The sequence below is a fragment of the Bufo bufo genome, chromosome 2 (genome assembly GCF_905171765.1).
Source record: "Bufo bufo chromosome 2, aBufBuf1.1, whole genome shotgun sequence".
NCBI lineage: Eukaryota > Metazoa > Chordata > Amphibia > Anura > Bufonidae > Bufo > Bufo bufo.
The window spans coordinates 774299679-774313660 of NC_053390.1; the positions used below are offsets into that span (position 1 = coordinate 774299679).

Here is a 13982-nt window from a genome sequence, read left to right on the forward strand (position 1 = left end):
AGATACTGCAGCCTTCTCATTGGCCCACAAGCTAGAAGCAGGGAGGTATCATGTGTACTGATTTAAAAAAAATCTTGAATATTCGAAATGACGAATATATATCACTATATTCTAAATATTCGCGAATTCTCGAAGTGCCGATATTCACGATAAAAATTCGCAATTCGAATATTCGTGATCAACACTATTTTTATGGTGCCCTATGATTTCTTTGTGTTCCCCTGATGACGATTTATAAAACAAAATCTCTAATACTTGATGACTTTTCAGGAAGACCCTATTTTACAGTACACATCAAATAAGGCATAAGTTGAGTGCATTCTGTAGAAGATAGAAAAGGGGACAGCTATATCAATAATAATGATCCAGGGCGTCAACCCGAACACTGTAGCTTCCAGTCCATTATCATATTGGGGGCGGCATCCAAAAGCTGGGGGTATCCAAAGCTGAAAAAAAGATTGCATGTATTAGTGATGTATACATAGTATAAGCTTGTAAGTACTACCCAATAGTATTAAATTACAAATGTAACAGTTCTCTTTCAGAGCTACTTTACATATTATTCCCATGGAGCATTGCAGGGATTTCCTATCAACTGCATCTCCACAAGAAGAATCAGTATTGTCCAAGAGGGACCAACATGCAAAATTTCAGAGACTGTTCTCATGTTAGGTGCAAATGCCAAATGGTCATAGAGGCAACATATGCAGCTGTAAGGGAGCTCCTGGAGACAGGGGCTGGCTCACAATTTTTATTTTTTATTTTTTAAAGGTCTGTGCTCATGTTAAGCACACAGAAAATATTCCAGGAAGTAGTGGCCTGGTGGTTCACCTACAGCGAAGTCCAGATCTCTGTGTAGGGGTTAAAGGGTGAACTCTTTTTCCTAATTTATCCTGTCCTGTTCACTGAGATGGAAGCACATGCTCAGTTCCATCCATCAACTCCCACCATCTGTAGCAGAAATGACAAACCCCAGAGAAGGCACCCCCACTAAACGACCTCCTTAAGTGTCTGAAAGCTTCGGCAATTTGTTCCTGTTCTCTGGAACCGCCATTGCTGGACACTGCCTGAATGCCTGCAGGCCCCTTTATGTACAATGGGAAATGACAGAGATCTTGCTGCAACCCGGCAAATATGCAGAGACTAAAACCGCTGTGCTTTAAGCTCTCAAATGGTATTGTGAAACTAGCCTAAACTGACCTTCTCACATGTATCTATGATGCTTCAGAAGATCCTTGTGATATCTTGGTTCCTCGCATCTCATTTGGCCTGAATAACGTGGTTGGCCACTTTATGTAAGCTCTGTTCTAAGAATGAGGGGGCAGGAAAATAATAAATTCTACAGTCTTTTTATTCATTCTAAGGCATGAAGGAAAATCACCAGGTGAGTTGGACAGGCATGTGATAAAACTCATCTATGAATGACAACTCTTGAACTGATGGTAAAGCTTATGCACATGCGCTAGCTCCTGCTCATGAAGGTCAGTGAAATATTCAGTATCTGCGCATGAGCACATGCTCTGACATAGGTTCACACGACATCATTAATAGATGAGTCTTGTCACATGCCCCACCAGCTCACGCGGTTTGCTGGATGAGAACAGCATGGTGTGGGAAAGATGTCCTCCTTCAACAGGACAATGCTTTTCAGAATGAAGAAAAGAGCACAAAATTTGTCCCCCAAAGTGGCCAACCCCTTTGAGCCATCCTAGACGCTTAGATATCTGTTGAAGGAGGTAGCATATCAATATTCAACAGTATTTTTCTGGAAAACAGTAGTGTTGAGCGTGAATTTTCGAATCGAGAATTTTAATCGCAAATATCGCCACTTCGAGAATTCGCGAATATTTAGAATATAGTGCCATATATTCGTGAATAGTGTTAAAAATTCTAATCGCAAATTTATTGCGAATATATTACATTGCTGATTTTCGCAATCAAGTAAACTATGACAAAATCACGAATTTGAAAATTTGCTAATTTATGGCCAATATTCGGCCAAAAATTCGCAAAATATCGCAAATTCGAATATTGCCTATGCCGCTCATCACTATAAAACAGTCCTACAAAAAAAAAGTAATAATCCAAATCCAGTCTGAATGTATTCCTTTGACATACTTACCGAAATATTGCACAGAAACAAGACAATAGTAATATTTTTGAGCACTGTTTTCTTCAACCTTGCATATGAATTTCGAGGTATATCATTAGGTGACATAGCGTGCAGTTGCAAGGCATTGTGGTGCTTGTGGTTATGAATCTTCATCTTGTCTCCTTTATCAGTCCTAAAATCTGTACTTTCAGTAGGAAAGCTGATATCGCCTGACGTCACAGATATTTCCATGGGTGGCATCTTGGTATGATGCTTGTCTTTTCGGTTTATGTGTGAAATGATGAAGAGGTTTTGAAAGTATTTCTCTAGTATCACTAGTATGCAGTAAGGTAGATTGTACCAGGTGAAGGTGGGGTGACTCTCAGCGAATATTGTTGCAATGATGGAACCCCATGACATGATCCAAGATCCAATGGCAGAACCGACCAGTAGGTCTTCATCCAGTTTTACAGCTGGGCTTTTCTCTTTCATTGTTAGGTTTTTATCCAGTTTATATAGCACTAGGCCAATCATTGATATTATGCACATGAAGCCCAGGACTATGATTGAGTAAAAGTAGAAAACACTCAGAGCAGATTCGCTTTTGTTCTTCGAGCGTCCGATATTTAATAGGTATATTGCCACTGTAGCAATTGTTGCAGCCAGCACGCTGAGTCCTAAAAGGGTGCCAGGGACCACCCCTCCAAAAGTAAGCTTTGATCTATGATGACTATGTCCAAGTTTGTTCCCTATATTCTTCCACAGTACATAGAGCATAGCTGAGGCTAAAATCTGATATTCAATGTAGAATGGGTATATGTAATAGATTCCTTTTTGAAAACTGTCACAAAGACTATTGGTGCAATTACAGTCTAGATGGCTTCCGTCTGTAAGATAAAACAAAAAACTGTTCATTCCTGATCATTGCCCACGATATTTGCTGATAACTGGCGAGATATTCTACCCAAGTAAATGGGACCCCAATGTGATGTAGGTCAGTTCTCCTTCAAAAGAAAGAAAATAAAATCTCTTACTTCTTCATCTATTTTTTTTTTTTAGGAGAGTTAATTTACATACCCCTTTTCCCATGGTGCATTGCCTCTAAGTAAGTCTCCATACACCAGCTGGAGCTCTTCAATGAGAACAAGTACCACCCCTGCCAGGGGCATAGCTATAGGGGAAGCAGCTGCTTTGGGGCCTGAACTCAGAAGGGGGCCCCAAAGCAACTGCTTCCCCCATTGTACAGGGGATCAGACCCCCAAAAGTGGAAGTCCCAGAGTGGGACAAAAAATAAAGTAAAAAAAAAGTTTAAAAAAAAAATTAAAAGTTTCAAGTGAAAAAAAAAAAGCATCCTTCTCCCCAAATAAAGTAAAATTGGGAAAAAAAGAATAAGTATACATATTAGGTATCACCGCGTCCGTATCGACCGGCTCTATGGAGATAATAAAACATGATATTTTTTTGTTTCAAAAATGCTGTTATTGTGTAAAACTTAAATACATTTGAAAAAATCATACATTTTGGGTATTTCCACATCCGTAAGAACCTGCTGTATAAAAATATCACATGACCTAACCACTCAGATGAACACCGTAAAAAATAAAATAAAAAGTGTGTCAAAAAGGCAATTTTTTGTCACCTTACATCACAAAAAGTGTAATACCAAGCGATCAAAAAGTCATATGCACACCCTAAAATAGTACCCAATCAAACCATCATCTCCTACCCAAAAAAATGAGCCCCTACAAAAGACAGTCACCCAAAAAGTAAAAAAAAACTATGGCTTTCAGAATATGAAGACACTAAAAAAATCATTTTTTTCAAAAATGCTTTATGATGTAAAACTGAAACAAACAACCCAAAAAAAAGTCCTATTTGGTATTGTCGCATCCATTTGTTATGGATGCGACAATACCTCTATAAAAATACCACATAATCTAATCTGTCAGATGAACATTGTAAATAACAGAAAATAAAAACGGTGCCAAAACAGCTATTTTTTATTACCTTGCCTCACAAAAAGTGTAATATAGAGCAACCAAAAATCATATGTACCCTAAAATAGTACCAACAAAACTGCCACCTTATCCCGTAGTTTCCAAAATGGGGTCACTTTTTTGGAGTTTCTACTCTAGGGGTGCATCAGGGGGGCTTCAAATGGGACATGGCAGCTTAAAATTATCCCAATGAAATCTGCTTTCCAAAAACCAAATGGCATTCCTATCCTTCAGCGCAATACCGTGTGCCTGTACAGCCGTTTACGACCACATATGGGGTGTTTCTGTAAGCTACAGAATCAGGGTAATAAATATTGCGTTTGTTTGGCTGTTAACCCTTGCTTTGTAACTGGAAAAAATGGATTCAAATGGAAAATCTGCCATAAAAGTGAAATTTTGAAATGTTATCTCTATTTTCCATTAATTCTTGTGGAACACCTAAAGGGTTAACAAAGTTTGTAAAATCTGTTTTGAATACCTTGAGGGTGTAGTTTCTAAAATGGGACCATTTATGGGTGGTTTCTATTATGTAAGCCTCACAAAGTGACTTCAGACCTGAACTGGTCCTTAAAAAGTGGGTTTTGGAAATTTTCTGAAAAATTTAAAGATTTCCTTCTAAAACCTATAAGCCTTCTAACGTCCCAAAAAAAGAAAATGTCATTTACAAAATGATCCACTATCACTATCTGTTTTAAAAGCAGAGAAATTGAAATTTAGAAAATTGTGAATGTTTCCAAATTTTGGGTAAATTAGGTATTTTTTATTATAAATAAAAATTTAATATTTTGACTCATTTAATACTGTCATTAAGTACAATATGTGACGAGAAAATAATCTCAGAATGGCTTGAATACGTAAAAGCGTTTTCAAGTTATTACAACATAAAATGACACGTCAGATTTGCAGAAAATGGCCTGGTCCGAAGATGAAAAATGGCAGGGTCCTGAAGGGGTTAAAAGTAGGATGGAGATTCCTGTTCACCACTGATTCACGTGCAACTTCCTTTTCATTTTCTTAAAAGAAAATCTGCAGCTCCTGGTGCACAATACAAAATAAAGCACACTGCTAGGGTACTAGCTAATAGGCACGTAAGGTTGAATACACTTCTTCAAAGTTTTTAAAGTAAAAAAATTAATTAATAAATTAAAGAAATAAACTTTGCTGACAAAAACATTTCATTAAAATTATTCAACTGTTTTGTGCATACAAAAACAGCACCTAAGTGTCTCTTTGGATACAGACTACAAGCAAACCCTTGTGTAGTCTGAAAATTCAGTCTTGTGCTTCCCCTTCCATCTGCTCCCCTTTATTGCCCACCTACACCCAGTAGAACAGGCTGAGGTGTGTTCCTGAACCCTAATGCAAAATTAATGGTAAACTCCTTTCCTACCATGTGACATTTTTTATCACCAGCATCTTTTTATGTGGTAGATGGAGCTTGGACCCCCTCGGACACCAGGGCCCAGATGGAACTGTTACCTTTACACTGTCTATAAATACACCTCTAAGTAGAGGGGCAGAGTAAAGGGTATCCATCACCTGATTTTGGATCATTACCTATAGTAATACATGCATAGTACTGCAGATATAGAGTCCTGGTCACTACTTTTTATTTTCCTACTGACCCTCATTCCCCTGCAGTCAGCTTTCAGAGCTGCATTGAAATGCCTTGTCAGGACTGCCATGCATATGCACAAGAGTCCTCTCCATTATGTTAAAACAGCGCAACAGTCCAGACTATGGGGGTTATTTACTTTTCTGAAATACGACTAAATTAGGCGCAATTCAGGTGCAGATGTAACCTTTGTGCCATTATCTGCGACTTCGCCCCGCTCATGCCGGGTCTAAAATTGTGGGTGGGGAAGGGGGACAGGCTGCCAGGCCCTGTTTTAGGCGTAGAAAATGGTGTAAATGTAAGACAGCTTCAGCACCCCTTCATAACTTCAGCGGATCCACCGCCAGTATTAAATTAAGAGGGGGTCTAAAATGCCGGTCTTAATAAATATACCCCTATGTATTTCAGTGCAGCTTTGAGTGCTGACAGCAGGGGAATCAGGGGCAGTAGGGAAATAATAATTGTGATCTGGGCTACATGTATTACTGTAGATAATGATCTAAAGTCGGGGTGAAAGATTCGCTTTAAAAGTATAGAGAGGAAAACTGATTTCTTTATTTCAGGGTGTGATAATCCTGCATAGGTGTCCATCACCAAACTAGGATACAACATGTAAGAACGATAGGAGATTCCTCTGGTTTAAAATCGAAGAGATAGTAATGTCAATCTGACAGAATTAGAACTTACGTAAGGTTATGTTTACAAAGCCAAGTGATGTCAGTCTACCCAAGTGCTCCTCCAGCTGGTGGTCAGATTCAGTCGCCACTGCACTGGCCCAGAGGAGCAAATTTGTATACACAGAATGGATTAAGCCAAACCTAAAATAGAACAAAAAGAGAACAATAACTATGGCTGCTCTACATCTGAAGACAAATATTCACACGCTATGTGGATTAACATTCCCTCTACTGTAAATAAGATTAGAGGTCACCAAGGAGTTCTATAGTCATATAAAAGCACAAGATGACATGTATACAGAGCTATGAAATCACTCAATATATGGTTATAATTTATAATAGTAGTATCATATTTTATAATGTACATATCTGTGTCCTGCTGTACTTCTTTTTGAAAAGAAATGGAGGGATTTCTGTCCGCAACTGAGTCATTCATATGACAATGAAAAAAAGATCTGCAGAAGCTGAGGCAGGGGCGTCCATAGATCTCACAGGGCTCCATAGCTAAACTTAGTTTACACACTCAATTTCCCAGTACACATGTGGCAATCACCCTCAGGCAATACATAATGCAGAGTGCAACACCCCAAATTTGTGATGAATTTATGTTGTTTTTTAATTTAAAAAAATTGTAATAAAAAAAAAGGCGCCCTTGGCTTCACCCGCTTTATCCAACTTTCACACCAGACAATTGGCATAAATACATAGATAAATCTCCCCCATAGAGCTCTTAATCATTTCTTTCCTTTAGATAATAATTACAATGCTTGGGGCCTGGCATGTACGGAGGCCTAAGAGGCCCAGCCCCCAGGCTGGGTCTCCTAGGCAACTGTTAGCGTCTTACAGTGTAAGACACTAACAGTTCAATACAGCACAATACAGATGTATCATGCTGCATTGAAACAGGGATCAGACTCTGTAATGTTGAAGTCCCAGAGTATGACAAATAATAAAGTGGGAAAAAAAAAAGTTAATAAAATTAAAGTTTTACAAAAAAAATGTAAAGTTTCAAGTAAAAAAAAAAAAAAGCGTCCTTTTCCAAAAATAAAGTAAAAAAAATTGTAAAAAATAGGGAAAAGACATATAGACATATTAGGTATCGTCGTGTCCGTATCGACCAGCTCTATAAACATATCACATGACCTAACCCCTCAGATGAACACCGTAAAAAATAAAAAATAAAAACTGTGCTAAATAAACCATTTTTTTGTCACCTTATATCACAAAAAGTACAACAGCAAGCGATCAAAAAGGCGTACTCCCACCAAAATAGTACCAATCTAACCGACACCTCATCCCGCAAAAAATGAGCCCCTACCTAAGAAAATCGCCCAAAAAATAAAAAAAAACTATGGCTCAAAATATGGAGACACTATAACATCATTATTTATTTTTTTTTTTTTTTAAAAAAGCTGTTATTGTGTAAAACTTACATAAATAAAAAAATTATACATATTAGGTATCACCGCGTCCGTATCGACCGGCTCTATAAAAATATCACATGACCTAACCCCTTAGGTGAACACCATAAAAAATAAAAATTGTGCTAAATAAACAATTTTTTGTCACCTTACATCACAAAAAGTGTAATAGCAAGCGATCGAAAAGTCATATGCACCCCAAAATAGTGCCAATCAAACCGTCATCTTATCCCACAAAAAATGAGCCCCTACCCAAGATAATCGCCCGAAAACTGAAAAAAATATGGCTCTCAGACTATGGAGACACTAAAACATGATTTTTTTGTTTCAAAAATGAAATCATTGTGTAAAACTTACATTAAAAAAAAAATTGTATACATATTAGGTATCGCCGCGTCCGTGACAACCTGCTCTATAAAAATACCATATGATCTAACCTGTCAGATGAATTTTGTAAAGAACAAAAAAAAGTGCAAAAAAGCTATTTCTTGTTACCTTGCCTCACAAAATGTGTAATATAGAGCAACCAAAAATCATATGTACCCTAAATTAGTTCCAACAAAACTTCCACCCTATCCCATAGTTTCTAAAATGGGGTCACTTTTTTGGAGTTTCTACTCTAGGGGTGCATCAGTTGGGCTTCAAATGGGACATGGTGTAAAAAAAAAACAGTCTAGTAAAATCTGCCTTCCAAAAACCGTATGGCATTCCTTTCCTTCTGTGCCCTGCCGTGTGCCCGTACAGCGGTTTACGACCACATATGGGGTGTTTCTGTAAACTACAGAATCAGGGCCATAAATATTGAGTTTTGTTTGGCTGTTAACCATTGCTTTGTAACTGGAAAAAAAATATTAAAATGGAAAATCTGCCAAATAAGTGACATTTTTAAATTGTATCTCTATTTTCCATTAATTCTTGTGGAACACCTAAAGGGTTAACGACGTTTGTAAAATCAGTTTTTTTAACACCTTGAGGGGTGTAGTTTCTTAGATGGGGGTCACTTTTAGGGAGTTTCTACTCTAGGGGTGCATCAGGGGGGCTTCAAATGGTACATGGTGTCAAAAAAACCAGTCCAGCAAAACCTGCCTTCCAAAAGCCGTATGGCATTCCTTTCCTTCTGCGCCCTGCCGTGTGCCCGTACAGCATTTTACGACCACATATGGGGTGTTTCTGTAAACTACAGAATCAGGGCCATAAATATTGAGTTTTGTTTGGCTGTTAACCTTTGCTTTGTAACTGGAAAGAAAATATTAAAATGGAAAATCTGCCAAAAAAGTGAAATTTTGAAATTGTATCTCTATTTTCCATTAATTCTTGTGGAACACTTAAAGGGTTAACGACGTTTGTAAAATCAGTATTGAATACCTTGAGGGGTGTAGTTTCTAGAATGGGGTCATTTTTGGGTGGTTTCTGTCATGGTTTGAATCTCTGTGACAATGGCCTCCCAGCCAAGCTCTTGAACTAAATCCCTGCGTACCTCATTTGCATAGCCAATCAGAGGGGGTTTTACAATTTACCAATTGAAAGAGGTGTTCCAACTGTCAATATAAATATATGTGATGCATTCAATAAAGAATTTTGTCAGTTTGAACTCACATACAGCCTGACTGGTGTTAGTTCTGTGAGAATTAAAATGACACGAGCGGTCGTTTGTGGCCGGATCATTAACGGCGGAACCAGCAGATATTGTGGTCACATCAGGGAGTGTCGTGAGAGCAGAATAGAGCGAGCAGGGGCTCGTCACTTTGGTGTCAGCGGTAGGATTGGCTCTCCAGTTACTGGGACACTCCAAATCACAACTAGGAAAGACCAGCTACGCAGCCTGCAAGAGAGACACGCTCAAAGATTTACTTGAGAGCCGAGGAGGGATTACTGGGACAAAGAACAAAGCCACCTTGATCAGTGAGTTAGCTGAGATGGATCAGAGGGATGGTGATGCTGGACCTCGGTCCGTGGAAGACTTGTTTCAGCAACGAGTTAGAGAGCGGTTGGCATTATATGGTGCCAACCCATCCAAGACCGCCATACAGAATGCCATCAGAGACATCCAGCTGCAGGATGAGCGGCAAGAGAGAGAATTGGAGCGACAACATGAGTGGAGAATGGCGGAAATACGGCAATCAGAGACAGCACCTAGAGATACAGCACCTGTCCGTAAGTTGCCCTTTTGCGCACTCATATTATTTAAGGAAGGAGAGGAGGAAATAGAAGAGTTCCTCCAGGACTTTGAGAGACTGTGCCAGATACATAAAGTGCCGTCCCAAGATCGGGTCACCTTACTGGCGAGTAACCTAACTGGCAAAGCCATGGAGGATAAGGACGCCATGGATTATAACCGGGTAAAAGAAGCCCTGCTAGCCCGATTTGCCCTAAAGCCAGGCGGATTAAGTTTTGAGAATCCCGGAAACAAGGCAACCTAACCTACGTGGAGTGGGCACATCGTCTGCAGCGGAACCTCAAGGGCTGGTTCCAGGGAAGCCATGCTCATACCATAGAGGACATCACCCAGCTAGTTCTCTTAGAGCAGTTCTTTGACCACACCCCTCCGATAGTACGGGATTGGTGCGAGATAAGCGGCCACAGACGGTACAGCAAGCAGCGACTTTGGCCGATGAATATCTGGACTCTCGGAGATCCATTGGAGACCAGCGCTATCCACTACCGCGGCCCAGTGTACCGACCTCGAGCCCAACTCCAGTATCTCAGTGGGCTGCCTCTAGACCCTTAGCCCGATCAAAACCTTCTACCGGGCCTAAGTGCTATAAATGTAATCAGACGGGTCATCTGCAGCGTTATTGCCCTAACCGATCCCCGAGGTACCAAGAGACTGCCCAGTTATCCAGGTCGGCGACTTATTGCCTCCAGAACGAGGCCAACCCTCTAGATGTTCAGGAAGAGTTTGGTGAGCTGTTCGAGGCTGATCCCGTCCAGGCCGCAGCTGAAGATAATCGGCAGCACCATCGTCAGGCGGTATGGGTTAATGGGCAGCCGGCCCAGGGACTTCGTGATTCCGGGGCTACGATTACCCTTATTCAGCCTCACATGGTTCCTCAGTGGCAGTCAGGGTAGCAGGGGGCAAGGTGCTGCGTTTATCCACCGCCAGAGTTCACCTGGATTGGGGCTCAGGGAAGCGACAAGTGCGAGTGCGAGTAGGGATACTCCGTGAGTTACCCGTGGAAGTACTTTTGGGGAACGACTTGGGGAATTTGACTTCATCATTTTCACCAGAGACCGCCATGGCTGTGACCACCCGACAACAAAGCCACCTACAAGGCAACTCCACTCCTATGGGGACCCAGGTAAGACCAAATCCTCCCACGTTACCCCGACTTGACAACCCCATGTCCTGGGATTCTCCTTCTGACGTTAGGCAAGAAACCTGGAGAGACCCTACTTTAGCGTGCTATCGGGACAGGGCGGGCAAGGATCCAGGGGGGTTAGGGGAAGACAGAATAAAGTGGGAGGGAGGGCTTCTTTATCGTTACACTGAAGGGGTGGGCAACGGGAAGCGCGAGGGCCCCCACAAACAGCTAGTCGTACCCCAGAAGTACACACAGGAGCTATTGAGGCTGGCTCACGTACAATCTGTGCACCACAGGGCAGTTGAAACCTACGGATCTACACTATTGTTTTTCTTTGTAAGTTGCAGGATAGCCATCAGTAGGAGATCTGCAGACCTTGGTTACTTTTTGAAGGGAGGAAGAAAAAAGAATCTGTTTTATACCGAATATTTATGATACGCGCGGTCCGAACCTTTATGTACATTCCTTAACAGTGTAATCTACCCCACAACACTTCTCGGACCTGCAGCAGTTTCTTGCGGACTGGTGATTTAGTATATCTATATATATTTTTTTTTTATTGAACTCACATACAGCCTGACTGGTGTTAGTTCTGTGAGAATTAAAATGACACGAGCGGTCGTTTAAGGCCGGATCATCAACGGCGGAACCAGCAGATATTGTGGTCACATCAGGGAGTGACGTGAGAGCAGAATAGTGAGCAGGGGCTCGTTACAGTTTCTATTATGTAAGCTTCGCAAAGTGACTTCAGACCTGAACTGGTCCTTAAAAAGTGGGTTTTTGAAAATTTCGGAGAAATTTCAAGATTTACTTCTAAACTTCTAAGCCTTGTAACGTCCCCCAAAAATAAAATGTAATTCCCAAAATGATCCAAACATGAAGTAGACATATGGGAAATGTAAAGTAACTATTTTTGTAGGTATTAATATGTATTATAGAAGTAGAGAAATTGAAACTTGGAAATTCGCTAATTTTTCCAAATTGTTGGCAAATTTGGTATTTTTTTTTATAAATAAAAAAGATTTTTTTTTACTCCATTTTACCAGTGTCATGAAGTACAATATGTGACGAAAAAACTATCTCAGAATGGCCTGGATAAGTCGAAGCATTTTAAAGTTATTACCACATAAAGTGACACTGGTCAGATTTGCAAAAAATGGCCTGGTCCTGAAGGTGAAAATGAGCCCGGGCCTTAAGGCCTCTTTCACGCGGGCGTTGCGGGAAAAGGTGCGGGTGCGTTGCGGGAACATGCACGATTTTTCCGCGCAAGTGCAAAACATTGTAATGCGTTTTACACTCGCGTGAGAAAAATCGCGCATGTTTGGTACCCAAACCCGAACTTCTTCACAGAAGTTCGGGCTTGGGATCGGTGTTCTGTAGATTGTATTATTTTCCCTTATAACATGGTTATAAGGGAAAATAATAGCATTCTGAATACAGAATGCATAGTAAAATAGGGCTGAAGGGAAAAAAAATAAAAAATTAACCCCTCCAGCCCTATTTTACTATGCATTCTGTATTCAGAATGCTATTATTTTCCCTTATAACCATGTTATAAGGGAAAATAATAATGATCGGGTCCCTATCCCGATCATCTCCTAGCAACCGTGTGTAAAAATCGCACCGCATCCGCACTTGCTTGCGGATGCTTGCGATTTTCACGCAACCCCATTCATTTCTATGGGGCCTGCGTTACGTGAAAAACGCACAAAGAGGAGCATGCTGCGATTTTCACGCAACTCACAAGTGATGTGTGAAAATCACCGCTCGTGTGCACACCCCCATAGAAATGAATAGGTCAGGATTCAGTGCGGGTGCAATGCGTTCAACTCACGCATCGCATCCGCGCGGAATACTCGCTCGTGTGTTAAATGTTACCATGTTTTTATTGAACACACCATATAAACATTCACAGTGCAGGTGGAAAAAGTATGTGAACCCCTAGACTAATGACATCTCCAAGAGCTAATTTTATAACTTAATAAATCAATTTCTACTGTAAAAAAAACATTTCCCAAACTCGTGTTTGGTTCCAAGGTAACTTTGTCTCATAGTAGCCCATGCATTCTAATATTGTATGAAGCGCTCGCTTCGTACAGTATTCAAACAAAGTATTATGCGAATCGACTTTGGATGTTTTATTGAAGTCGATTCGCTCATCCCTAATTAAAACTATAGCTTGTCCTGCAAAAAATAAGGCCTCATAAAGGTATATTGATGAAAAACAAAAAAGTTATAGCTGTTGGAATACCATTTTGAAAAAATGTGCGTGGTCACTAAGGGGTTAAGCTTTATCTCATTATTTCTGACATTTACAACAACTCTACCGCCCATGCACAGCATAGCTAAACCCCAAGGACTGCTATTCACTGAATTGCTTTATTTTTCATGTCCCTTCTCAATAAAGTATGTATAGCTTACAGCTCCTTATATCGAGTTACAATGACATTGTCTGGCTCTTTTCAGCAAACAGGTCCTGGATTATTATCTGAAAGACTCATGTTTCGTGTTTCTTTTCTATCCCTATTCTTGATTCATGGAACAAAGGATTACGCAAAGTATGCAACCATTCGAGGAACCTACAATTTAAGATTATACACACTGATTGCAATTAATTGGTAGCAACAGCATATGTAGACAATGGCTGCATTATGACATCCCGGAACATGAAAACAAGACAGACAGAGAATAGAAGTTCAAAGTAATGTAGAAAGGTTATGGACAAGGCGTGTCAAGATAGATATGGAATAGTTTATGGAATAGCTTGTGGTATACTGCAGTTGTAGCTTCCTCTTTCCCCTCTCTATGAGCATGAAAAAAAGGCCCCAATATTGGTATTTTTCACCTACTTTCCTGATATACATGACTATTTATTTTA

At 40.2% G+C, this 13982-nt stretch overlaps 1 protein-coding gene across 1 annotated transcript in view; it reads right to left on the bottom strand.

Moving 5' to 3' along the window:
• Window positions 1-266: 266 nt before the first annotated feature.
• The window catches only part of OTOP1 (otopetrin 1), an 87150-nt gene continuing 73434 nt past the window's right edge, over window positions 267-13982 (bottom strand). Inside the window, 3 exon segments of the mRNA XM_040419946.1 lie at window positions 267-446; window positions 2123-2964; window positions 6377-6522. Coding sequence (XP_040275880.1) covers window positions 267-446; window positions 2123-2964; window positions 6377-6522 — 1168 coding nt within the window.